We start from the raw sequence: 27952 nt of genomic DNA, 5'->3' as shown, positions 1-27952 counted from the left end.
TTTTTAATAATATTTTAAAAATAATATTTTATAATTTTTCCCCCATATCACAAAGCGGAGATGCTTTTTTATTTTATTTTTTTAATATGAATAATGTATTGGTGGTTAGCACGATCTCTGTGTGGAGTTTGCATGTTCTCCCCGTGCATGTGTGGGTTTTCTCCGGGTACTCCGGTTACCTCCCACATTCCAAAAACATGCTAGGTTAATTGGCGACTCCAAATTGTCCATAGGTATGAATGTGAGTGTGAATGGTTGTTTGTCTATATGTTCCCTGTGACTGGCTGGTGACCAGTCCAGGGTGTACCCCGCCTCTCGCCCGAAGACAGCTGGGATAGGTTCCAGCACCACCGCGACCCTCGTGAGGAAAAACAGTAGATAATGAATGAATGAATGAATGAATAAACTAACTGTTAAAATGTGCAAGAGAAATGATGAATTCTTATTACTGCTAAAGAATTGTATTTTTTTTTCAATACAGCACCACCTGTTGGATCTAGCGGAGCACTGCTGACTCAAATGCAAAGTTATCCATTATCAACATTATGCTCTCCTTCACTGTACACCAGTATTAGCATGAAAGGTCAACGAGTGCATACAGTATGACAGGATGGAACATTTCCATTCATTGCTCTTGTGATTCGGGATGCAGTGACATTGCAGTGCACATCTGTGACACTGATGACCAATAAGAGAGTCGTCATCATGGCCACTTTCCTCACGGCCTTCCTTCCTGAACGGGTCTCACGCGCCCGGCTCTTTGTTCTCCGACGAGCGGTCGTTGTCTGTGGGTGCCACGACCTCAGGGTCAGCACCTTTTCTTCTCCATTCGCTCAGTCGTTTCCTCCTCAGACGCTCTCTCTTACTCGGACTTTACAGTAATGTGACCTTCAAGGTCCTGGGAAAGCGAATGCTCTGCTGAGTAACTGTTCAACAAATCTGTCATTATTCTTACTATGTTTTTTTTTTTTACTGGGTCATCATCATTATCATCATCATCATCATTGTGGCTGCACACGAGACTGAATATGCAAACTAAGAATTTTCCTGAAGTCACTGTCTACTGGTCTGTCACCTTGGTTTGCATCCAGCAGCTGCGGTTCCACTTCAATGACCTCTGAAATCATATAGAGTATATGACAATGTACAAATACCATACAAGAAACCTGTAATGTTTAATATGTTTGCACTAATCCACTGGTCATACAGTATAACATCAAATAATGCAAATAATAATAATGCATCCATTCATTTTCTGTGCCACTTGTCACAGGTTATTTAATTAATATCTAATAATAATAATAATAATAATAATAATAATAATAATAATAATAATAATAATAATAATAATAATAATAATAATAATAATAATAATAATAATAATAATAATAAACAATTAATATTAATAATAATGATGGTTAATAATACTAATAATCAAGTGGTAGAAAATGAATAATTAATAATAATTTATAACAACTAATAATAAAAATAATAATAATAATAATTAACAATTATATTAATAATAATTAATAATAATGATGGTTAATAATATTAACAATTAAGTGGTAGAAAATGAATGAATTAATAATAACTAATAATTATTATTATTATTAACAATTAACAGTAATAATAATTAATAAAAATAATTTATAATAATAATTTATAATAATAATTTATAATAATAATTTATAATAATGGCCTGCACGGAAGTCGAGTGGTTCCATAGGTATGAATGTGAGTGTGAATGGTTGTTTGTCTATATGTGCCCTGTGTTTGGCTGGCGACCAGTCCAGGGTGTATCCCGCCTCTTGCCCCAAAGACAGCTGGGATAGGCTCCAGCACCCCCCGCGACCCTCGTGAGGAAAAGCGGTAGAAAATGAATGAATGAATGAACAATTATATTAATAATAATTAATAATAATGATGGTTAATAATATTAACAATTAAGTGGTAGAAAATGAATGAATTAATAATAACTAATAATTATTATTATTAACAATTAACATTGATAATAATTAATAATAATAATTAATAAAAATAATTTATAATAATAATTTATAATAATAATTTATAATAATAATTTATAATAATGGCCTGCACGGAGGTCGAGTGGTTCCATAGGTATGAATGTGAGTGTGAATGGTTGTTTGTCTATATGTGCCCTGTGATTGGCTGGCGACCAGTCCAGGGTGTATCCCGCCTCTTGCCCCAAAGACAGCTGGGATAGGCTCCAGCACCCCCGCGACCCTCGTGAGGAAAAAAGCGGTAGAAAATGAATGAATGAATGAATAATAATAATTAGTTGCAATATCAACAGTTCTTGTATTACAATATCAAGTAATAATAATAATAATAATAATTTTGGAATGTTATTAGTGTTATTATTGTTACGGAATATTGGCACGGAATATGGCACATTCAGACTCACTCAATCTAAGTATGTATCCCTAAGTCCAATAACATCACACCGTATGAGTTCAGATTGAGGAGGCCGTTCCTCCCAATCAGGCCCCTCCTGGTCACACTGTCATTGCCCGCATGGGCGCTGAGTTACAGTAAAAAAAAAAAGTGTGATACTGTCTTAATCTTTAAAAAAAAAAAAACTTGCGATAATAAAGTTACAATGAGGACTGCACACATATGAGCACCCCTCCCCCCCCAAAAAGGCCACACTCCACCAAGTGGACTCCATGGCCGTATTTCCTCCACACCGTGTAAACACTATTGTGTTCATAGTGATAGTGATCACTGGGAGCTAATTGTTTGAGGCAATTCATGGAGAAAGTGACAAACAATGTAGTTCATGCACACGCTGGCCAGGACACATACGCTCTGCTGACATCTAAACACACATCAGCTACTCTTTATTGGACTCATTGTCTAGGACTGCAGGCACCCGGCACAGCAGAAAGAATAGTTGACCCTTAAAATATGATCAAGAGCGCTTTGTTGTGCTAAACTTCACAAACAAATTGATTGTATTAAAAATGCATTCATTACAATACATGCAAATGATAGTGGGACATCCCTGAAAAGAAAAGGCTGCTTATATTGGGGGGGTTGACAGAGATGGGTCATTTTTATGGGCCGCATGGTGGTTGAGTGGGTAGTGTGTTGGCCGGGAAATCACAGGATCAGGAAGGAGATCAAGAAGGTCTGGGTTCGAATATACACTTGGATGTGTGTGGAGTTTGCATGCTCTCCCAGTGTAATTTTTTTGTTACGTGGAGGAGTGGTTAGTGTGACACATAGCTTGGAGACCCGGGTTCGATTCCCCGCTCAGGTATCTCTCAAGTATTTTCTCCGGTTTCCTCCCACATTCCAAAAACATTCATGTTATGTTAATTGTCTGTAGGTATGAATGTGGGAGATGAAGACTTAATTCATTTTTACCGCCTAACGAAGGTTGCGGGGAGTGCTGGAGCCTATCCCAGCTGTCTTCGGTCGAGAAGCGGGGTACACCCTGGACTGGTGGCCAGCCAATCACAGGGCACATATAGACAAACAACCATTCACACTCACATTCATACCTATGGACAATTTGGAGTCGCCAATTAACCTAGCATGTTTTTGGAATGGGGGAGGAAACCGGAGTACCCGGAGAAAACCCACACATGCACGGTGAGAACATGCAAACTGGGTGGAATTGAACTCCGGTCTCCTTGCTGTGAGGTCTGCGCGCTAACCACTCCTCCGCCATGCAGCCGGTTGTAAAACAACAAAGTATTTTTTCTTGTAAAAAGAATAGACTGGCTCTCGTCTAATAATAAATAATAAATAATAAATAATAAATAATAAATAATAAATAATAAATAATAAATAATAAATAATAAATAATAAATAATAAATAATAAATAATAAATAATAAATAATAAATAATAAATAATAAATAATAAATAATAAATAATAAATAATAAATAATAAATAATAAATAATAAATGTGGGGAATAAATTGATTACATCAAATATGAACAACAATGTACAGCATAAACACGATTCTAATCCCATTATCCTGATTTATTTATGTATATAAATAAAGGTATTATGATTATTTTGATGGTGTCAGCATGCACCCAACAGTGCGGACCGCATGTGGATGGTCACACATCAGTCCGTTCCCAGGATGCACCTGGTTTGGGCGATGGAGCGGATGCAGGCCACAGCTGTTTCCCGTGCACACTTCCTGGTTTGGGCTTTAAGAGTCTGGGGGGGGGCATTAGTGTAGTTGATAAGGGTGGAGGGTGGATTACGGTGATTTCCACATAGGATACGTCTGCTGTGGCTACAGGTGTCACTTGTACATTATACTGTACATGTAAACATAAAATGTGTGCATTCTAGGAGATGTTTCAGATGCTCCAGCTTGTGGTAACCCTCAGTTTGACCTTTGACTCCCTTCCAGATGAACTCTTGTGCTAACATATCCAAGTGAGATGGGCACTGACAAATCGAGTGTGTATGTGTGTGTGCACGGCGAGTGAGCTTACCCCGAGGTCATGATGACACTGAGTGGAACAACAGTGTATTGTGTCTTTGACGCTCATATTTCGCATCCTCTGCGCTGCCACCATACAAAATTCCACTGTTGTCTTGCTGTGGACCCCCCCCCCCCCCCCCCATCCTGTCATAATAGGAAACAACGCATCACTTTCCAACTTTCTCCCACACGCTTCACTGCTTAGACCCGTTCTGCTCTGCGATAAAGTGACAACTGGTCTTTAAAACCTATAGGAAGTGAAAACTAGAGGAAATATACAATAGTCATTCTGACAAATCTTAAGTAAATTTGATCAAATTCTTCTGCTTGGACATTAACACCATCGAAGCTGTTCAACTCCAATGAAAAGAAACACCTGCTGAGTGAAGAACGCTGGTAACACTGAGGTAACTTGGATTGCAAGATTTATAGTTTTCCGTAGCACTTAATGTGGGGTTCCAATCCTGCCTCATGTACTGCCACTTCCCAGAAAGCTGGGATACACTCCAGCATACCCACGACCCTAATGAGGATAAGCGGTAAAATAAATGAATGAATGAATGAAAATTGTGGGGGGAAAAGAGCAAAGAGTGGAATTCATACTAATTTCATACTTTTTATTTAATGTATTATTATTATTATTATTATTATTATTATTATTATTATTATTATTATTATTATTATTATTATTATTATTAATTGTTAATTATAATTATTATTAGTTATTATTAGTTATTCATTCATTCATTTTCTATCGCTTAATTGTTAATATTATTAACCAGCATTATTATTAATTATTATTAATATAGTTGTATATTATTCTAATTGCGGCCACAAGGTGGTCGGTGCCAGTCGTGGCGGCAGGCCCCGAACCCGATGGTGGACACCAGAGGTCAGGGCTGCCGTCAAGCTGAAGAAGGAGTCCTATCGAGCTTTGATGGCTTGTGGGACTCTGGAAGCAGCTGACAGGTACCGTCAGGCCAAACGGTCCGCTGCTTCGGCGGTTGTCGAGGCAAAAACTTCGGTCGGCCTCGAAGAGGTTCTGGCAAACCATCCGGCGCCTCAGAAAAGGGAAGCAGTGCCCAGTCCACACTGTTTACAGTGGAGACGGGGGCCTGCTGACCTCGACTGGGGATGTAGTCGGACGGTGGAAGGAATACTTTGAGGCCCTACTCAATCCCACTGACATACCTTCCATAGAGGAAGCAGAGTCTGAGGACACATACGTGGACAGTGCCATCACCGTGGCTGAGGTGGCTGGGGTGGTTAAGACGCTCCCCAGTGGCAAAGCTCCGGGGGTGGACGAGTTCCGCCCAGAATTCCTCAAGGCTCTGGATGTTGAGGGACTGTCTTGGCTGACACGTCTCTTCAACATTGCGTGGAAGTCGGGAACAGTACCTTTGGATTGGCAGACCGGGGCGGTGGTCCCCCTTTTCAAGAAGGGTGACCGGAGGGTGTGTTCCAACTACAGGGGGATCACACTCCTCAGCCTCCCTGGGAAAGTCTATTCCAGGGTGCTGGAGAGAAGGGTACGACCGTTGGTCGAACCTCTGATACAAGAGGTCCAATGCGGTTTTCGTCCTGGTCGTGGAACACTGGACCAGCTCTACACCCTCACCAGGGTGCTTGAGGGTGCATGGGAGTTTGCCCAACCAGTCTACATGTGCTTTGTGGATCTGGAAAAGGCATTCGACCGTGTCCCTCGTGGCATCCTTTGGGGGGTGCTCCAGGAGTACGGGATTGGTGGCGCGCTACTACGTGCTATCCGGTCCTTGTACAAACGGGGCAGGAGTCTGGTTCGCATTGCCAGTAGTAAGTCGAGCCTGTTTCCGGTAAACGTTGGCCTCCGCCAAGGCTGCCCTTTGTCACCGATTCTGTTCACAATTTTCATGGACAGAATTTCTAGGCGCAGCCAAGGCGTTGAGGGAGTCCAGTTCGGGGGCCTTAGAATCTCATCTCTGCTATTTGCAGATGATGTGGTTCTTATGGCTTCTTCGGGCTGCGACCTTCAGCGTTTACTGGGACGGTTTGCATCTGAGTGTGAAGCGGCTGGGATGAGACTCAGTACCTCCAAATCAGAGGCCATGGTTCTCTGTCGGAAAAGGGTGGAGTGCTCCCTCCGGGTTGGGAATGAGGTCCTGCCCCAGGTGGAGGAGTTTAAGTATCTTGGGGTCTTGTTCACAAGTGAGGGAAAGTGGGAGCGTGAGGTCGACAGACGGATCGGTGCAGCCTCGGCAGTAATGCGGTCGCTGTACCGGACCGTCGTGGTGAAAAGAGAGCTGAGCCGGAGGGCAAAGCTCTCAATTTACCGGTCGATCTATGTTCCCACCCTCACCTATGGTCATGAGCTTTGGGTCATGACCAAAAGAATGAGATCGCGGATACAGGCGGCTGAAATGAGTTTCCTCCGTAGGGTAGCTGGACTCACCCTAAGAGATAGGGTGAGGAGCTCAGCCGTCCGGGAGGGGCTCAGAGTAGAGCTGCTTCTCCTTCACATCGAGAGGAGTCAGTTGAGGTGGCTCGGGCATCTAGTCCGGATGCCTCCCGGACGCCTCCCTGGTGAGGTGTTCCGGGCATGCCCAGCCGGGAAAAGGCCCCGGGGCAGACCTAGGACACGCTGGAGGGACTATGTCTCACAGCTGGCCTGGGAACGCCTTGGTGTCTTCCCGGTGGAGCTGGAGGAGGTGGCCGGGGATCGGGAAGTCTGGGCTTCCCTACTAAGACTGCTGCCCCCGCGACCCGGACCCGGATAAGCGGAGGAAAATGGATGGATGGATAATTGTTAATTATTATTATTATTATTAGTTGTTATAAATTATGATTAATTATTCATTCATTTTCTACGGCTTAATTATTAGTATTATTAACCATCATTATTATTAATTATTATTATCAATTGTTTATTATTATTATTATATATTAATTAAATAACCAGTGAGTCTAATGAGGACAAGTGATTATTATTATTATTATTATTATTATTATTATTGTTGTTGTTATTAATAATAATTAGTTGCAATATCAACAGTTTTTATTATAATATCAAGTCATAATAATAATAGTTTTAATTTAAAATAATAATCCACTGCTGTCTTGCTGTGGACCCCCCCCCCCCCCCCCCCCCCCCATCCTGTCATAATAGGAAACAACGCATCACTTTCCAACTTTCTCCCGCGTTCACGCTTCACTGCCTAGACCCGTTCTGCTCTGCGATAAAGTGACAACTGGTCTTTAAAACCTATAGGAAGTGAAAACTAGAGGAAATATTCAATAGTCATCGGTCACTGATATTAGACCCGAGAGCCCACCATCTCTGGTCTACTTCATACCAAATATGTGTGATGCCTTTAAAAGGGGACCTTTTATGCTCATTTTTGGGGTTCTGTATTGAGTTATAGACTCCTACACAAGATAACCCTAACATAAAGCTTTCTAGATCATCCAGAGTCTGCACCTCTTCCTGCAGTGTATCCATAGACTTCATTCTTCCAACCCAAACAGTTACTTTAATTTTCCGGTCCTGCCCTGGGTAGGCCCATTTCGGTGTGATTGGTTACACTCATGCCCTCCCGAGGACTTCCGGATGCGTAAGTCCGTGTTTACTAAGTGCAGGCTGATGTCTACTGAACTCAGTAGAACTTCTTTCAGGGCTCACTTATTATCACATTTCATTATCTGACGCTTTGGTATCGTTTAACACGAGAATATAACATTGTGACGTTTATGGGTCAGAAAAGTGGAAAACCGTCTTTTTCTCACTTGTGTGCTAATTGTGGTCAACTCACCACTTTTCATAGAATCAATGTGCAGATCCTGATTGCTGGTGCTGTGTGACGTCCTCAACCCTGATAGCATGCCGTCTACTACACTGGGAAGATTTGGTGAGTTTTCATGAATATTAAATTCCTCAAAAAGGTGAATTAGTTGCTGAAATAATAGTAATAAAGAACAGTAGTACTAAAGAGAAAAAAGAAACCTTTGTCACCACAAACCTGAGATGTCGGCTGTTTTTGTTTTGTATTTACAACATATAATGACTCAGCATTTTTACATATATATATATTGGATTTATATTACAATGTTTAATGATTGTGAAAAGTGAATGAAAAGTGGCCTCCACATCCTTCATTTGTCGGCACTTAGTGGAAAAAGTATGCAATACCTTTTGTTGTAATGTAGTCTTTTTGTCACTAGAGGGAGACAAAGGTCAACATCAGCCTCTACGGTGGCACTTCAGCTTTAGTTATTGGACTGCACTGGGCACCAGTAATAACCTTAATTTGGGCCGAGGATGGTCCGTTTCTTGATGGACAGCCAATTAGATCTTCTGACTTAAGGCAGTTGACATTTTTTGGTTGGGGGTCTACCACTTGACGTTTTTGTTTTATAAGTCTCAGAATCTTTTAAGTGACAGCCCCACTGTGTACAGTGTCATGTCAATGTACCTTTATATACATTTATATACATATATATATATACTTTATATACATATACATTTGTTTATGTACCTAATTCTGTGTGTTTTTAGCTTTTGGAAAGGCCACATGTAAAATGTGTAAGAAAATGATACTATTTGACTACATTTTGCATTTTTCTTAATTTTTCTCCCAAGTTCAAAACAGATGCCCCTGTGAAATCTCCCCCTTGCCGCCTCTGTGCTGGTGGGCCGTTCAAAGTGCGGGTGGTCCAGTCCAGGTGCAGGAGGCAAAGATTAGCACCACACAGTGCCTGAAGGTGAGAGAAAGAGTAAACAAAAGATGGAGGTGAAATTAACATCTGTTCACCATGTGTGCAGAAAGATTCCAGTATTTGAACAAAACCAATGAAACCAGCCTTCAATTCTTGGCTGGAATTCTTTTTTGTTTATTTTGTACAATAACGCAAACACACCTTTATACTTTTTATAAATGACACTGGTGAATTACAGAAAAACAAGTGATTCAATGTTTTTATGCTGACTTACAGTACATCGCTTGTCCAATAAAATCTGAGAAATCTCAGGAAAATTTAAAAAAAAATCCACAATGTGTCATATTTTTAGGTATTTTTTTTTTATTTTATTGGCTCATGAACTAATCACATGTGAGTGTGAATGGTTGTTTGTCTATATGTGCCCTGTGATTGGCTGGCGACCAGTCCAGGGTGTACCCCGTCTCTCGCCCGAAGACAGCTGGGATAGGCTCCAGCAACCCCCGCGACCCTCGTGAGGAAAAAGCATTAGAAAATGAATGAATGAATGAATGAACTAATCACAAACTATAAGGGAACTCACAAAGACCAACTTGCTCATGAGCTCCTTCTGGTGGACACAGGCAGTTGAATTAATCATGGCAGCCAACAGACTGCTCTACTTGGAAGAAATGCATTATGAGAAGAACTTTAAATAGTTCATTCATTCATTCATTTTCTACCGCTTTTCCTCACGAGGGTCGCGGGGTTGCTGGAGCCTATCCCAGCTGTCTTCGGGCAAGAGGCAGGGCACACCCTGGACTGGTCGCCAGCCAATCACAGGGCACATATAGACAAACAACCATTCACACTCACATTCATACCTATGGACAATTTGGAGTCGCCAATTAACCTAGCATGTTTTTGGAATGTGGGAGGAAACCTGAGTACCCGGAGAAAACCCACGCATGCACGGGGAGAACATGCAAACTCCACACAGAGATGGCCAAGGGTGGAATTGAACCCTGGTCTCCTAGCTGTGAGGTCTGTGCGCGAACCACTCGACTGCCGTGCTGCCACTTTAAATAGTTATTTTTTATTTTCAACTCTTATTGGTACTTGTCTTGTATATTTCTAAGCTAACTTTTGAGTGTTAAGTTGTTGTGTGATGACTTTAGCGTCAGATGACACCATGAGTTAGTATGTGAGCTTTCTCATTGGTCATGATTGGCCTCTGTCAATTAAAAAGCTTCCTGGTCCTCGTGGACTCGTGCATGCCACAATGTGACATTTTATGACGTGGACATGTGGGGCTCAGGTAAAAATTGCTGACAGCAAAACAAGCTTCTTGTTGTGTCTTCGTAGGAAAACTTGGACTTGAACTTCTTCCTCATTCATCATTGGTGTGTGTGTGGTTTGAGGTTGTTTACAGAGCTCAGCAGTAAATAATCCTACAGAATCAACATGTGGTTTGTTGTGAAACTTCAATTGAAATGGCATGTCTTCTTGTTTGCAAGGGTGCAATTTAACTACTTCCTACTGGAGGCCCTCATCTGATCCTCCATTTTTGGATGTCAACGGTGGGACAGCCAGCGTGGAAAAACAAACATGTGGACAGCGTTAACGTGAAGCCTTGAGGTGAGTTAAGTGTTGTTTTTGTTGACGTTGTGGTTATATTTACTGTGATTAGCATTCATTCCACCCTGCGTGAGTGTGTGTGTGTGTGTGTGTGTGTGTGTGTGTGTGTGTGTGTAAAACAATGTTGCCGTTGTGTAGCTCACTGGGCTAATGTTATTTATATAGAGCAGTAAATGCTAGGGAAATGGAGTGTCTGCACTTGTTTATAAAGTGCTCTTTGTTATCTTGCGTAATTAGTTGGATCCTCAAATCTGAGCAGCTTACTGAAAGGGAGAGGGTGCGTGGGCCACACACATTCTGGTCACTACATTAGGTACACATGCATCCAATGAGATACAATACAAGAGATGTAAAATAGGAGTCACAAAGATAATGATGCAACTATTTTTAATAGAGATCTTTAAAGATATCAGAACATGTCATGTGATGTTAATTTAAGTCCAGTCCAGGGTGTACCCCGCCTCTCGCCCGAAGACAGCTGGGATAGACTCCAGCATACCCGCGAATCCTAGTGAGGATAAGTGGCATAGAAAACAGATGGATGGACATACCTTATCAAATGATCAATAGTGAGTCAGCAACACGCAGGGTGCTTTGCTTTGGTATTCAAACGGGCTAATGTGTTTCGTGCAATACTGTACTAAAACCAAGAAAGTGTATGTAAACTGAGGCAAAATTTTCAATGAAAACTAAATCATACAAAAGCTGGGGTATACAACAACCGTGGTTTGATTGTATTTGTGTTAGCATGATAGCTTCTTATCTGATGACATTTGAAGTGCGACATCGTAAAAAAGTAACTTGGTGTCATTCCGTGTAGAGACGTGATGTAGGTGAAGATCGAAGCTTGGTTCAAAGGTGGAATAGACGCACACACGTTCCATCTCTTAGAAAGGGGTGACGACAAAGCAGGACCAACGGTTCTTAAAGATGGGGGGCTTGGCCCAACCGTGAGGCTGCTGGGGTGGTGGCACATCTCAGTTCCCTGCTGGGGGGCACCAACCCTGTTCCGTTCAGGGTGAGGACTTGCTCTTGCCTTCACAGTCCTCCAGGGCAGGTGTTGCCTTTTGAAGCGTTTCCTCCGCCGAAGAAAGCTCCCGTTTGCAAACATATCAGCTGACATGGGGTCCAGAGTCCAAAAGTTCCCCTTCCCGGGAATGCCGGGCTCCCGCGGGACCTTGATAAAACAGTCATTGAGGGACAAGTTGTGTCTGATTGAGTTCTGCCAGCCAGGAAACTTGTCCCGATAGTAGGCAAAATTGTGGCTGATGAAGTCACAGATCTGACTTAGGGTGAGTCTCTTTTTGGGACTCTGCAGGATCGCCATGGTGATGAGGGCAATGTAAGAGTAAGGAGGCTTCACCAAGGAGGTTCCATCCTGGAGCTGGTCCATTAAACCCGATTCAAGCTCTGTGTTGTCAGTAGCTTTGTGGTCCAAAGTCATGGTCCTCCGTGTGTACAGGTCCGTTATGGTTAAAGACAAAGAAAAACTGGTTTAGCGGATTCATTTAGCTGACTGCAACATTGACGGTGTTTGGTGTTTTACATGCGTCCTCCTCCTACTCCTCCTACTCCTCCTCCTCCTCTTACCCAAACAGCACCACCTCATTCAAACAGAGAGAAGAGTCCATGGTTTGTTCTTTATGATGCTTACGCTCACTGGCCACGCCCTGCATAATCCAGTGGGTTCCAATAAGAAAAATCCATGCTGGACTGAGTCTCCCTTAAACTGGCATGTACACACATTCTGTTGATATATATACACACATTTATATATATTATCACCCCTCCTTTTACATGACTAAACATCTTTTTTCAACCTGAAAAACCCAAACAAATGGAAGATATTCACACATAATTTAATGCCAAGACCAAAAACCCATTGTATTATCACACAAAAATTTAAATTTTAGATCCTCACAAAAACTCACGCTAATAAAATAATAACTATGGCCCAAAAAGAAAACAGCCCAAACACTATAAGACAAAACATACAAATATAAAAATAGGCAACATAAATAAATGGCGCCTCTTTTAAACATTGCCAACATTACAACTGTATGCACTTAGTTTTCATATTTTCATAGATATTTCTCACACAAGTAACCGACATTGTTTTACCCACCACTCTTGCAACAAAAAGGTGGATGTGTGTGTGGAGTGAGTGCATGTTCTAAGAGGTGTTTTTGTGCTGAGTGGAGGTGATCCTCACAAAGTTTCCACACTTGAGGCAGTGTGAGCTGGAGTTACTTTCTTTTCTTGGGATGTGCCAGCAGTTGTTACAGCGTACTCTGTACTTCTTGTACCTTTGAAGACAGGATGATGAAGAAAAAAAAATTTTTTTGCTGCTGAATGAAAAAAAAAAATACAGTATCCACTTGAAGTGGAGTGTGCCTCGCAGCCGTAATGTGTGCAAGTTGATGTCAATAAGGACCAAGTACCTGATGCCACAAGCGTTGCAGAGAGGGGTCCCATCCTCTGCATCTCTCCACATGGGGGTCTTTCTCGTGCAGCATGATGCACACATTTTGATTCCTAGTGAGACATTGAACAGTACATTAGTAGTTGGATGCAGTGGATATTGGGACTATATTGTAAAACCCTCCTCTTACCAAACTCAAGGAAAAATTCTACAATGTTTTCTGTTTAATTTTTTTGTACATGCCCCCCCATTCATCACTGCATAAGCCACCTACTGCTACACATTATCATTTTGTCTCCTGATTAGAAAATGGTGACGCTTCAACACAGAATAATTGAGAATTCAGTACTGTAAAAGGCAGTTTTCCATGTGTGTAACAGCGCCCCCCTTCGGGAAAAATTTACTTGACAACTCTATATGACTAAGGCTCCTAATAAACATCCATTCATTTTTTTACCACTTATCCTCACGAGGGTCGAGGGGGTGCTGGAGCCTATCCCAGCTGTCTTCGGGCGAGAGGCGGGGTACACCCTGGACTGGCGGCCAGCCAATCACAGGTCACATATAGACAAACAACCATTCTCCTACTAATAAACAAATGTACAGTATTACACACTTGACGTAGTGTTCGTCTCCTCCTCCGAGCTGCTGGTCATCTCAGAGGTTCGAGTCCTTGTCCTGGGTTTGCGCGCACTCTTGTCGGGCTTCTTGCTGAGGTTGGAAACATATCACACTGACAATATGAACCACAGCGTGGTTTTCAAGAAAGGTTCTGCATAGGACTAACTAGAAATACAAGGGAGACAACCACAGCATATTCCACCAGGCATCCCTCCTTTGTTTACTATACAGTATATGTACTGTGCCATAACATCTCGTGGAGTATATTGTGGGGTATATACGCCACTACTATTCATTTTGTGCTTCATGCACACACCCTCTAACGACAGTGTTACAGAAATCTACCAACACCAATGGGCTTCAAAAAGGGTCAGACTACTGCATGATGAAGAGGACAGCACAAGCTCAAGGGCTAACATCCGATATTACCTTTGAGACTTTTCTAGTCCGTTTTTTACAACCTGCTGACAGACAGAAAATCTCAGTAGCCACTTCCCTCGGAGAACATCCTCAACAGCTGTTGATTGATAGGTGTCGTCTTGGTCTCATGTCAAAATGCTCTACACCCTTGTATTAGTTTATGGGATGGAACCAGTGTCTAGCCAAGTGTGTCCTCACCTATATTTGGAAGTTATCAGAAGCCGGCAATTTTCCCTGCTGTCATCCAACTCTGCGTCTATTCGGAACGTCACTCCCTGCAAGTGTGGGTTTCGGATATCGACGCTGCGGCTGGGATTGGGTTGTTTTCGTGGAATTCTGGTTCTCTCAGAGGACTTGGGTGAACAGTGACACGTTACTGGGGCATCATTTCCTTCTTGACGTTTTGCTTCAATGGGATCTACACTCTCTGATTTAGATGCGTTTCTGCCATCTGGTTTTGAGTGTTGTCCGCCAAGAATCCACTTGAGGTTTGCATTGTGGTCAAGGGTGAGAGCTGGCTTTGATAGATCCACAATGTTTAAGTCAAAATCAGTTTGACTACCAAAAAATACTTTAGGAGTGTGCTTAAGTGACACAGAACTTCCACTGGGATGGAGATATTCGACAGAAGAGGCACCTTGTTGCCCCTCCAATGACGTCTCAGAACTGGTTTTGGTTTCCTTAGACAACGATGGAGGGGTGTCCTTTTGACTGATGGATTTTGACTCTTTGACACCGCTCTGAGGTTCAGAAGCCAAGAACTCTTGCTCATTATTTATTGGAGTGATACAAGCGGATGCCCCCGCAACAGGTCTTGGTCTCCAAGCATGCTCAAAACTTTCAGTTTGTGGATAGTTTGCACCTCTTATGGTGGACGATAGTGCCCTTACATTTGGTTCCATGTGTCCTTGATCCATGAGTCTCTTACACTGCAGGTTGATCAGACTCAGCACTCTCAAAGGGCTATGGCCTCCACCCACCGCTTCCCTTCTCAACATTGTCTGCATCTTTGCTTTTGTCAGCATGGTCTCATCACGTTCAAAGGGTGACGAGGACAGGGTGTTAGAGGTTTGACACAAATCGGCACCATCACTCTCCTTTTTAACACTTTGCCAGGACAGTGTATTAGCGTCCATCACGCTGCCGTGCATGGGGGACCCCAGTTTGGAAATTTCCTGGAAAAGGTAGAAAAGCGCAGATTGTGATGCATCTTGTTCTGTCGTCTGGGGTCCCGCCATTGAACCTTGACCCGTGCTCATGTTGAAGCGACGTCTGCATGATGAACATAAACGGCTGTTAGATCGATGCTAATTTCCTCTCATTTCCATTTTACTACAGAGAGTCTTGTACAGACTAAATATAATACAGGTGGACTCTCCCTTACCATTTATAGAGCATATTTTATGGTGTTCAATTTTGTTTTGTGCTACTATCTACAACTAAGACTTAAATATTATGATTTAAAATGTACAATAATACAGATACAAGTGCCACAGTAAGAGTTTACAGATAAATATTTTTAAAATTCTAGTTACAGGGCCTTTGGTAAAGAACGCACAGACTCACATAAAGCACAATATAAAGCATTTGCATGGACAAGCCCCTAATAACCTATAATAATAATAAATCATTCTAAATATAAAGCTCATATTATAGTGTCAAAGATGTGGCTGATGAGCGTACAGTATATTAAAATACATTAATGTATTTTCCAACTGTTACTTTCAGAGTACATTTGGGAAGGAGAGACGGAAACAATGATAACCTTTAAACCTTTAAACGGAATGTAATAGTTTTACGGTTGCTTAACACTTTAACATTTTCTGTGTAGTTAACAGTTACAAAAAACTCACCAAAACAAAGGCGGAAAAACATTCAACATATCCGTTCCATGTTGAATAAATGTACTTTTCGAAGTAGTTTCTTTTTTCCCCCCCAGAGATAAATCGGCGGCGGTCGTTTGATCTCCATCGCCTCACGTGAGCGACTGAAAGTTCAAAGAGTTCTGGACATTTTGCGTCTAAAACGATCAAATGTGCTAAAAAAATGTTTTTTTTTGTTTTTTATATATATATACATATACAAACGAGGACTATTTTCGTCGGTCTTGCTCACCTTACATCACCCTCATCCGATGCACTTTTTGCCGGGAGTCTTTTGGACCAGTCGGCGCCCCACAGGTGATGCTGCTTAACCTTAATGGTGCTGTCATTAATTTAAACGTCACCTTAAACATAGCCTATAAATTTGGAATAGTTTTGCACTTTATGTACACAATTGAACAAAAGCTCACCGTATTTTAAATACAGCATCAACATGCAAAAACAAGAAACAACAGGAGCAAGAAAAAATATGATATATTTATATTTAGAATAAAGCATTGTTGGCCAGAAAATGGCATCATAAATAGATGAGAAAAATCTATTCAAAACAACTTTAAAATGTACTTTATTGGACAATTTTAAATAGTTATTTTAAGGACACAATGTGACATATTGAAGTGATATACATGTGTGCATAAATTTAACAGGTACATTGGAATTAACAATTAAATGGGTTTGAAGTGGCGATGCTAATATGGAGCTGGTTTGAATCACAGTACAGGCGGTCCTCAGTTTACAGCGTTCGGTGTTCCGATGTTTTGTGGTATACGAATGTGATTAATTCAGACTATTCGGTAACTAGCTACAATCGCTCGACTGTCGCGACCATCGTTAGGCATTAAAATGGTATTGTTACGTCTACCCGGCCATTGTAAAGACGATGAGGAGGCGGTCTGTCAATAATCCATGGCACAAACACACGCTCGCGCGCACACAGTACAGAACTAATGCTACGTTCACGACTCCACAGAGTGTCAGAACTCACACAACTCCTTAACGATATACCTAACTGCTAAATTACTACAGTATTTTAAAGCAGCCGAGGGATTTAAGTGTTAGGTATGGCTTCAGACAAGCTTCGTTGCAACCCGAGGACCAACTGTGTTTGAACCAACTGCTCAGAAATATTTGACGTTACACTTCCAACTTGGATGTGTTTTGAAATGTTTATAGTGTTGCCAAAGTTGGACTCCATTGAAAGCAGCCACAAACCCTATACAAATACAAAAGAAACACACAAAATTAGGTAATATTTGACAAGTGAAATATGATGATAAAGATGGTGGCAGTGACATGACAAAGAGCATTCTCTGGCAATATTTGTGCGTATATGAGCTGTAACATGGAATGTTCCATTCAGCACACAAAATGAGTATTATAGGGCCACACTGACAAATGGAAGGGTGTCCATCGCTTTCATTGTATTATTAAAAGGAATCCATGACTGCAAAGAACCGCTGCTCTAGAGGACAGCATCTGATGCTTTAGCATGCATGTAGGTATTTGGACATTTGCTCACTAAAGTTACGCCTTTGTTCTCCTAATATAGATTTTTTTTCTCATAACACAGTGGATCCCCACCTAGTCACGGTATGGCATTCGCTCCCATACATATTTGGAATTGTTCTGCTGCTTTAAATTGTGAATAAGATTTTTTTTCACGGTGAAAGTGTTTTGATCAGTAAGGGGGAAATGTGTGTTGCTATTAATCCAGCAGAGGGCGATGTCGCTGAACGTTGACCAAAATCTCAGAAATCTTATTTTAAGAAAGAACCTTGTGTGACTGAGCCGGCCAGAGGACCTTCCACATAAGAAATAGATGTAACCATTGACTTCATTCTGTTCTTGGCGAGTCCACCTCAGTAAACAGAACTTTTAGAGTTTCTATGGACTTCCCACAAGCCATGCATTTCCTTGCTTGTGCAACGGCATCGAGTTTGTAGCAATTTCGCCTTTTCTTCGTCTTCTCAGTGAGGTTTGGGAACATGGCCATCCACATAGAAGTTCCTAGTAACTTTGGGTAAAGTTATCTCCATGCCCTCCTGCTCTGGAGTGAGAATGAGCTGACATCCCAGTCGGGAGTTCTCCTGGAGCATGGGCGCCATGTCCAGCATGTCATCCTCCCTAAAACAACAACACATAGCTTTTCTGTGTTATTCATAATATTTTATATTGTAATAATACTATTAAAAGTCATGCCTACCTCTCGAGGGGCTCGGGCAGTGTATCAAGATGGTCGGCGCTTATATATACATGGCATGTTGAACAGGCAAGCGATGCCTCACACGCCCCTGAAGAGGAATATACAGCACATGCAACAATTAGCTTCAATAGAGTGTCCAGCAACACAAACTATTGTATTACATTTCTTCATGTTAGGTTCTTAAACCGTACGAGACCCAGGAGCAGCATAGTAGATAGTGGTTAGCATGTCCTGTGATTGATTGGTGACTAGTCCGGGTTGTACCTTGCCTCTTTCCAAAAGTCAGCTGGAATAGTCTCGAGCTTACATGTGACCCTAATAAGAAACGCAAATGGATGCATGTATTAGCACCCACCTTCAAGTTCTATTCCATTCTTGTGAGCCAAATATAAAACATTGTCTCCCACTTTGGCTTTAATTGGAATCCTCTGGCCCGATCGGTCTACATACACCACATTAACCCTGAAAGAGAGTAAACACATTCACATAAAAAAATAAAGCAGATGGAAATATTCCTTTAGGAAAGGCAACATTACAAATAGCCTATATTCTTTTAAATGACCTACTTCCTGAATATCCTGAACTTAAACTGAATATGTATGATTTAATTTGAAAAATGATACTTAACACATTAACAAAATGAAGTTTACTGTCAAAATGACAACCACACTTCCGCTGTCAATTACGACACCCAAAATGTACAATTTCCGTTCATTTCCACAATAAAAGCATTGCAGACTTACACGTCTTCTGAGTTGTCTTCATCGGAACTGTTCTCCTCGTTGTGGTACAAACCTTAGCAAAGAAAAGAGGACACAAAACCACAAAGTACTTCTTGTCTGGGCGGTGAACAAGCCATGAATATATTTGACTTATTACTCGATGTTTCACAACGCCATTTAGTGAGGTTACACAAGCGTCACTGAGCGAAATGTTGATTTTGCTGACAGATTGGAAGGCAGCAACATTAGCTCCGAAGTGTTAGCAAAAAGGCGTTAAAGCAACAAGTAGATGCTATAAGACGACATAACTTAGCCAGCGACGCAAAACAATTACACTGGGTGAAACTAGCAAGCTGATTTACTCACCTATACTCGTCTGTAAGTATCGATTGGTGGTGCGGAAACTATCCGCGGAGTCTCTCCTCTGTAAATAAGACATACAGGTCTTTAACCTGGACAGGTGGCATGTGATACAGTCTGGTATAACTCGCGAAAGTCTCAAAGTCAGCCCCATGCTGGAGCGAACTGCAACGGAGGCCGCCATGACTGTGTTTTGGTCACGTGAACGACATCGGCCAATAGGAAAATACTTCTATAAAAGTGAAATTGTTTGGTCACTAGAGGGTGCTGTAACTCTAATTTGGAATCAGGCAACTACTATATACTGTAATTTGCTGATTTGCACAGGTCAGGCCTGGTCAGGACCCCCAAAACTCAGCCATTGGAGATGTTCAGTGCCGGTCCCATGACAGAATGAAATGAGAGGGTTGCATAAGGAAGGACATAGACATAGACATAGACATAGACTTTCTTCTGCTTGCTTTTATAGTCAGTATAGTTATTCTAGACCCCATTCACTGTGCAATATCTGATCAACCGCCATGTGCAATATTAAGGGCTCTAAATGCAATATACTAAGTTCTATGTGAAGTATTTCCATAATGCCCCATATTAACTCACTAGCAAGATCTCAGTGTATAGACTGGTCATATATCTCATCTCGTTTCATATTATCTACATACTGTATTGTATATAACTCTGGGAAAAACTGTTGATTTTGTTAATACTTGGGTTGTTTATATTGTTTATTTTTCTATATTGTGTATTTTGTACTGCTTAACTGATTCTGTACTCTTATCTTTATTGTCATTGCACAATAACACAGCAGTGAAATTGCCAACAAAATGTCGTTGCCTGGCTCCCGTGTAATAATAAAAAATAAAATAAATAAAATAAAAAATACAAAATAAATAATAATGTGGAGAATAAATCAAATATCAAATATCATCAAATATGAACAACAATGTACAGCGTAAAAGGACATCCTTTGTTAAAAAGTAAGCCAACTAAACATACGGTTGACTTGCAGTGGCGACCACTTCTTGGGAAAAGACACAAAAAAATTGCAATAAAGTATTTTGATTTTAGCTGCTATGCTGATTTATAATTCCATTTCTCAAAACATGGTTACCTATATGTACCCTGTTATTGAGTGAATAAATGTATGTAAACAAATTCTTAAAGCTGTGATGACAGAGTGCTCTATTTGGATGTGTTGACACGTGTCGCTGTTGCTACTGTAATATGTTCAAGCTGCAGACATCTGTTCAAAAACGGTTAGGCAGATGTCTCTGTTTAAAGAAGCATATGCAGCAAGAAGGAAAATAAAATACTCTATTACTCGCTGATTACATGCATCAGTCTAAACCTGCCATATACTTTGTTTTCATCTGCTCCAGAGGGAGACAAACCTAAACAAGAGCTTTGATACAGGTTGGCCATGTAGAGCAAACGGTAGTGTGTTTGACTCCTCTGTGTGGAGATGGAGAAGAGATGTTGTGTCTTGAGGCTCTTGAGATTCATAAGACAGAGAGAAAGAAATGGGGTTATTCTCCAAAAAGAAACCGATATGCTATTAGATGCCTTGAGAGAGTAGCAGTAAAACTCAGAAGAGCATGATGTTGACATTTTCCTCCAAGATTTATACACTTGTGTGACTATAATGACTGACGAGCCGTCCCACTGGGATCACACTGTAATTTCTCTTTCTTTTCTTATCGTGCTTTTTATATACAGTATATAATAACTTGCACTTCAGGGACAAGGCCTGTCTGAAAGTTGGTTTTGAGGAATATACTTACTACCTCCCATCTGGCCACAGAGGTTCCTCCCATGTGGAGGGAAAGACGTCACAAATTGGACGCTCTCATGTTGACATTTGCATTTAACAGCAAGCACAGGAATATGAATCATTGCATTTTATGTTGCACCTGCACAGGATGAGTGTCCAGGGACAGTTTACCTTTCTATGAATGAGAAGCACCTGTATGTCATTGAGCCTTTTGTACTGTGCATGTGTGTGTAGGTGTGTGATGGGTGGAGACCGTAACACATTTGGATATAAAGTGACCCCTGACTGCTGTTTTTTTTTTTCATACATTACATCCTTACATCCTGCTCACTATGCCTCATAGTATAGCTCACACCCCTACACACAAACGCACATAGTCCATACCTCCTTCAGCACATCAGTCATGCAGCTGTCAGTGTAAGATATATAAGGTATGATAAAGCCATCAACTCAGTCTCCCCTGGAGAACACAACGTGGATGTACATGCTGTATACTATAGGAACCGTTTTTTTCAAAAATGTTTAAAAAAAGACCTGAGTTCAATCCCACCCTCGGCCATCTCTGTGTGGAGTTTGCATGTTCTCCCCATGACTACACCTCTTATTGTTTCAAATAATACAAAAAAATTGTGATTTTTTTTTTTTATTATGTTATTTACTGGGCGGCACGACGGTCTAGTGGTTAGCGCCCAGACCTCACAGCTAGGAGACCAGGGTGCAATTCCACCCTCGAACATTTCTGTGTGGAGTTTGCATGTTCTCCCCGTGCATGTGTGGGTTTTCTCTGGGAACTCCGGTTTCCTCCCACATTCCAAAAACATGCTAGGTTAATTGGCCACTCCAAATTGTCCATAGGTATGAATGTGAGTGTGAATGGTTGTTTGTCTATTTGTTTTGTCTCTGTGATTGACTGGCGATCAGTCCGGGGTGTACACCGCCTCTCAACTGAAGACAGCTGGGATAGGCTCCAGCACCCCCCACGACTCTCGTGAGGGAAAAGTGGTAGAAAATGAATGAATGAATGAATGTTTCAAATAAGACCTGAGTTCAATTCCACCCTCGGCCATCTCTGTGTGGAGTTTGCATGTTCTCCCCGTGCATGCATGGGTTTTCTCCGGGTACTCCGGTTTCCTCCCACATTCCAAAAACATGCTAGGTTAATTGGCGACTCCAAATTGTCCATAGGTATGAATGTGAGTGTGAATGGTTGTTTGTCTATATGTGCCCTGTGATTGGCTGGCGATCAGTCGAGGGTGTACCCCGCCTCTTTCCCGAAGACAGCTGGGATAGGCTCCAGCACCCCCGCGACCCTCGTGAGAATAAGCACTAGAAAATGAATGAATGAATGAATGAATGAATATTTCAAGTATTAAAAACATGAGGAAAAGACAGGAAGCAGAACTGGAGGTAACAGAGATGAGGATGCTGAGGTTCTCGATGGGAGTGACCAGGATGGATAGGATCAGGAACGAGTACATCAGAGAACCATTACATGTTAGAGGCCTTGGAGATAACAAGATGGTTCTAACATGTCCAGAGGAGAGATAGTGAATATATCGGTAGAAGGATGCTAGGTAGGAGGCGTAGAGGAAGACCAAAGAGGAGGTTTATGTAGTGAATGAGGGTAGTTGGTGGGATAGAGACAGGGTTGGATGTCATCAGTACGTCCATTATTCTCTTTTACCCAGAAATTCTTTAACTTCTAGGATGTATTTTGAGTTTAGCTCATATGATGTCATGATATGTGACAATGTGCACAGCCAACGTTAGCACAGAAGCTTTGCTTAGTCTTTGGTTTCGACATGATAGTGCTTCTCTGTCGTTGATTGCGATAAAAGACAGTGTCCTTGCCGAGAGATCTTAGATAGTGTTTCACGCAGGACTGTAATCTATATGTGGTGGTGGATTGTGGCATTGAGGGAGTAGCTATTTGCGTCATCTTCATAATTGGATGTGACGCAAACACATGGAATTGGACTGGATGCCGTGGAAGAAAATGGATGGAGTCTCAAAAGCGGTGTAAACACTTTCTAAATATAGCAACATACTCACTAAATTGGCTCCCTCCATTCTCTGGCAGACCAGGACAGGCGATGCATACCGCCACTTACTGTGTGGCGTTGTAATGACAAGCTTCATTCCCAGACAGTATCATTATATATAATGTGTTTGTGAGGAAGTGTGAAGAGGTAGCACGAAAATCACAGTATTTTTGGTGGCGCAAATTTGTTTAAACAATTTTATGGAAAACATCGAGATGTGTGTATGCAAACAGTTTTTTATATATACGTATATATATTTTTTTTTAATTTTATTTTATTTTTGTACCGATATACGAGGTGGTCATATCACCTCGTACTTTGGTACATGACAAAAAAAAACAAAAAACAAAAAAAACTTCAACTATATTAGGAAAGCAGGAAGTGAACAAATGTAACAGTTACTGATTGTAAAAGTACCAGATGGAGGGGTAGGATTTAATAAGCTTTGCTTCTTCCTACTCCTTTTGGACATGTGGAACTGTGAACTGATTATGCGATGCACTCAATTGTAATCTGATGTATGTTCAAATGAAATAAAACCATTACCATTACAATTAAAAGTCAGTTTTCCAGTTTTGTCTTTATGGGAAATGACATTCAGCATAGTAAAAAAAGTAGAACATTTTCAGAGGAACCTCCAAAGTGGGTGGAAGGATAAAACTGTCTCCACCTTATAGAATTTATTTACCGAAAAGAGCAGGGGTCTCAAACAGCGGCCCGCGGGCCAAATGTGGCCCGCAGGACACTACTTTGAGGCCCCCGCCTTGATATGAAAGTTTAATGTTAGTGCGGCCCGCGCAAGTTTGATATGGAAGCTGTATGGTATCATGTACTCAGAAAAAATTATTACGTTTGATTAATGTTCATGTTAAAGGTTAAATAACTGTTAATAGTTATCCTCCCTGTCCGTGTGGAAGTGGTAAGTTTTTGGCTATTTAAGTTTAAAGGAAATAACTTGAAGGCTACCGTTTAGGTCGCTAGCTCTCAAGTTTGCGAGTTAGCATGTGTCCCAAGACCCCGCAGTTGCGCAATATGTTGTAAAATATGGGTGCTTCTCTATACAATCTACTATCTTATCCCTGATGTTTATATAGTATTTGTATGCTATTATTACAGTAATAATGATGTCAAGCAGTGAGATTTTAATTACTGTAACTGTATGGTTGCAATTGTGTTTACTATCATGGGTCATGTCTTCATCGTTACTATTGCTACTGGTAAGTTGGACTGTTTCATTTCACTGATATCATCTCCAGTGTGACCCTTAGCCATCATTGACATTTAACTGTTCTGTTTGTCACTGTTGTTGTTTTGGGAATTCTTGTTGCTGCTGTTTTTGTCTCTCCCTCTACTGCCTCCCCCCGACCCCACCTTTCTCTTCTCTCTTCTTCTTTTCTGTTCTTCTTCTTGCTCCGGTCCGGTCGTCCCAAATGGCATAACAAAAACATCAAATAACGGCAAATAAAATTTCATGGTACAGGGAAGTTGTAGCCAACACCTTTCCTGACACAGAGCAAATCTGTCTAGCATGTAAGGGCATTTAGATCAACAATACTATCTGCCCCAATGGCTGGACGGGACAAAAAAAAAAAAAAAAAGTATAAATGTGACAATTAGTCGTGTTTTGTCATGTCTACAGGGCTCTAATAATGCTTTGTTCATTTTAATCTGAAAAAAATAATTTGTCTACCCACCAACTGTATGTGGTTTCTTAAGTTTTTTTGCCATTTTATTATTATTATTATATTTATTTATTACTGATTGATTGATTTTCTTTATTCTTGATTTGTTTATTTATTTTTCATCTTATTTTGTGCAGAAAAATAAAAAATAAGATATTTGAGAACAGTGGAATTTTTTATCAGAGCTTTTATTGCAGAAAATCGGAACCAAAGCACTGAAAAAGTTTGTATATTTTTCTGTTTTTAATAAATGCGTTTTTTTTTTTTTGGGGAAAACCTGATGCGGCCCAGCCTTGCCCAGACCCTAGCTCCAGTGGCCCCCAGGTAAATTGAGTTTGAGACCCCTGGTATAGAGAATAAAATAACAGAAAGGAAAAAAAAATCGATTCTAAAATGCAAGTTACATAGTTTCTAAAATGGTATGCAGTTGTTGTCCCAAGTGTGCCATTGCGTACGATAATCATGTCCATATTTTTATTTCCCCTTTTTATAACGTCGTGTCAGCTTTACTAGAAGTGCATTATCAGGTGTGGCCATCTATTACATGACTGACTTGCATTAGAGTCGTTATTTAATTCGTCTCAGTTGTTTTACGGCTCTCCTTTGGGCCTGCTTAGAGCTGGATGGATGTCAGATGGGAAGTTTTAGGGGAAAGCAGCCAGGAGTGAGAAGGACACAGCCAAGGGCATACATATGTAAAGACTTCAGACACTAAAAGTCCATTTTGGTGAGTTTCCTTTTTGTCTTCATGCCCGCTTTTTAACTGTTAAGACAATATTTAAGTTTACTCAGATGACTCAGACAAGATTTTAATAAGGAAGCTTGTCAAATAAAAGCTTGTTCCTGTGCAGACAAAAAAAAAGATACTTAGCATCAGCGTGACTAAGCAAAGCATCATGGGAGCTGTGTGCTTAAACCATCTGAGTCAAACTGTTGTGATGTTTATGTGTCATCCATCAGACACTTTCACTATTGTGTGTTACGTATGTAAACGTCCCACTGCGGCCCGGGCATTGTTTGTAATTAATGACCTTTTTCCCCTTTAGTGGTTGAATGGTCTCGCTCTGAGACCAGTGTGTCACGATCGTGTTGCCTTTGACAAACAGCACTGACCACTCGTTGTCGACCTTTAGCAGAGGGAACGCTGCAGAGAGGTCACAGCCTGGAGGGCACGGGGGTGCTAGAAATCACACGAGCACACAAAGGAAGTTGTAAATCTTCTGTATTTCTTGTGGTTCTATTTATTTTTCACTATCACCAAGGAGGAGCTTCCTTTTTCCTCTTCTTCTCACAACACCTCTCATTAGCCACGTATACATGAACGCAAATATTCCAATTCCATTCGGGTTATTTGCTTAAACGGAAAGAATGTAACCTTTGTATACACCTCATTTCGAAAGAAAAGTGCCAATCCGAATGAATATATAATCGGATTCACAGGGGTGGAATATTCCTTTCCCCAATCCGATTGAGGTATCTTGTATCCGCTCAATCGGAAAGTTGTCAGACTGCGTTCTTCTTCGTGGTGTTTTTCTTCTTCTGTTGTTTATTGGCGGTTGGCAAGCAGCTTTCGTGTGCATTAGCGCCATCTGTGGAACAGAATCTAAACCCTTCTATACGCCATTCACAAGTCCAGTTTTATTAAAAAAGAAAATACATATCTATATAAAACATGTGCCGAACTTAATCATAAAATATTAGCAAGATTGAACTTTATCTTTTCCTGTTCACGGCTGCGTTTTTTTCAGCGAATGCTGAGATATGACGTAACACGCAGCTCGAGACGTTCTTCGATTTAAAAAAATGGAGGCACGCAATTGGCACTGGACTGCTGCGGAAAGTTTGTTTTTGATTCAAAATAAATTTTAAGACTGGACGAAGGAAAAACTGTCAATACGGAGTTATTCCAACAAGTGAAAGAAAAACGCGAGGAAGTCGGTATCACGTGATGTTGGTGTTTACATTTTACTGCGCATGCCCCATTGACTATTCTGGTTGATTATAGCGGCGCATGTAGACACGTGATTGGAATATTCCTTTCCATGTATACCATTGCTTTTGGAAAGGTCATTCGGAAAGCGAAAACTCCTCACGTAAACGTGGCTAATGAGGTTAGTCTTTGGAATAAGTGTCACAAAATGGCCAAGAAAAGCAAAACACACCAGTAGACTTAATCCAAACTCTGGGACCGATTTATTTTGTAATGCTGTTTTTGGTAGAACATCAGCTGGATAAGGCACATTACAGATATATATACATAAGCAACAGTTCATTGAATGCAACCGTGCGGCTCGTCTTTTTAGTTTTCGGACCACCCTGTAGGTCAGTTAGCATTACAGCTGGATTTGATGTGTTTTTCTGGGCATAATTGGAATATTGAATATCATCTGTTGTATGACTGATGGGTTGCCATGTTCACCACCTACCAATGCTTTCTAATAGCCAATAGAAAACAATCTCCTTGGCAAGCACTCTTGGCAACATCTCCGACCAGGTCTTTTAACCTAACAAGACCGGGCTGCATTTTAAATAAACTGTGAGGAAACTGTTACCGGGTTTTTTAAAGGTCATGGAACATAACATTCCGCCTGTAAAGAGGCAAGACTATGTCCCGTTTGGAAACTTTATTCCAATGCAAGGCTTTGAAAAAAAAATTTCTGACTTAGTGGCTCAGTCCAGACTGCTTGGTTGAGGCATTGTTAATTCCTTACTTATATAATTGTGCAGTGTTTTGACATTAAACATCAACATATTGCAACATCCAGTAGATGTGTAAACTCCATAGTGCTACTCTGTTTCCATCTACTAGTACAATCCGATTCAGTTCAGTTTAGTATGGGGTGTATTTTTCAACATTTCCATTCTAAAAGGTCCCAACCAATCCAACCCGTACAAGACTTTCTTTGTTTTACCAGGTAATGGTAATGGTTTAATTTCATTTCAACATGCATCAGGTTACAATTGAGTGCATCACATAATCAATTGACAGTTCCACATGTCTAAAAGGAGTACACTTCCTGCCTTTCTGATATCAGAATCAGAA

General features: G+C 41.0%; 3 protein-coding genes across 5 annotated transcripts in view; 1 reads left to right on the top strand and 2 right to left on the bottom strand.

Annotated features, from left to right (window-relative positions):
* Positions 1-8330: 8330 nt before the first annotated feature.
* The window catches only part of s1pr5b (sphingosine-1-phosphate receptor 5b), a 59025-nt gene continuing 39403 nt past the window's right edge, over positions 8331-27952 (top strand). The window contains exons 1-3 of the mRNA XM_058087547.1: positions 8331-8358; positions 9090-9211; positions 10663-10783. The gene's annotated coding sequence lies outside the window, so the exon portion shown is untranslated. The remainder of the gene's footprint in view (positions 8359-9089; positions 9212-10662; positions 10784-27952) is intronic.
* zglp1 (zinc finger GATA like protein 1) lies at positions 12233-16500 on the bottom strand. 3 transcript variants are annotated; one of them, XM_058087507.1, is made up of 5 exons: positions 16362-16500; positions 14445-15518; positions 13822-13916; positions 13225-13318; positions 12233-13089 (listed from the first exon to the last, which is right to left on the bottom strand). In XM_058087507.1, the coding sequence occupies exons 2-5, from the start codon at positions 15503-15505 to the stop codon at positions 12957-12959; spliced, it is 1383 nt and encodes a 460-aa protein (XP_057943490.1). In that variant the 5' UTR covers positions 15506-15518; positions 16362-16500; the 3' UTR covers positions 12233-12956. The 3 variants fall into 3 exon arrangements, with proteins under 3 accessions (XP_057943490.1, XP_057943507.1, XP_057943498.1); XM_058087524.1 differs by having other exon boundaries at positions 14445-15421; positions 16362-16448; XM_058087515.1 differs by lacking the exon at positions 16362-16500 and adding an exon at positions 16100-16333.
* On the bottom strand, positions 16687-19610 carry fdx2 (ferredoxin 2). The gene is made up of 5 exons (XM_058087560.1): positions 19421-19610; positions 19076-19127; positions 18688-18794; positions 18333-18420; positions 16687-18253 (listed from the first exon to the last, which is right to left on the bottom strand). The coding sequence occupies exons 1-5, from the start codon at positions 19596-19598 to the stop codon at positions 18097-18099; spliced, it is 582 nt and encodes a 193-aa protein (XP_057943543.1). The 5' UTR covers positions 19599-19610; the 3' UTR covers positions 16687-18096.

Source organism: Doryrhamphus excisus, chromosome 1, assembly GCF_030265055.1.
Source record: "Doryrhamphus excisus isolate RoL2022-K1 chromosome 1, RoL_Dexc_1.0, whole genome shotgun sequence".
NCBI lineage: Eukaryota > Metazoa > Chordata > Actinopteri > Syngnathiformes > Syngnathidae > Doryrhamphus > Doryrhamphus excisus.
Note: the sequence above shows the minus strand (reverse complement) of the source record. Positions and strands in the feature narration are given on the sequence as shown.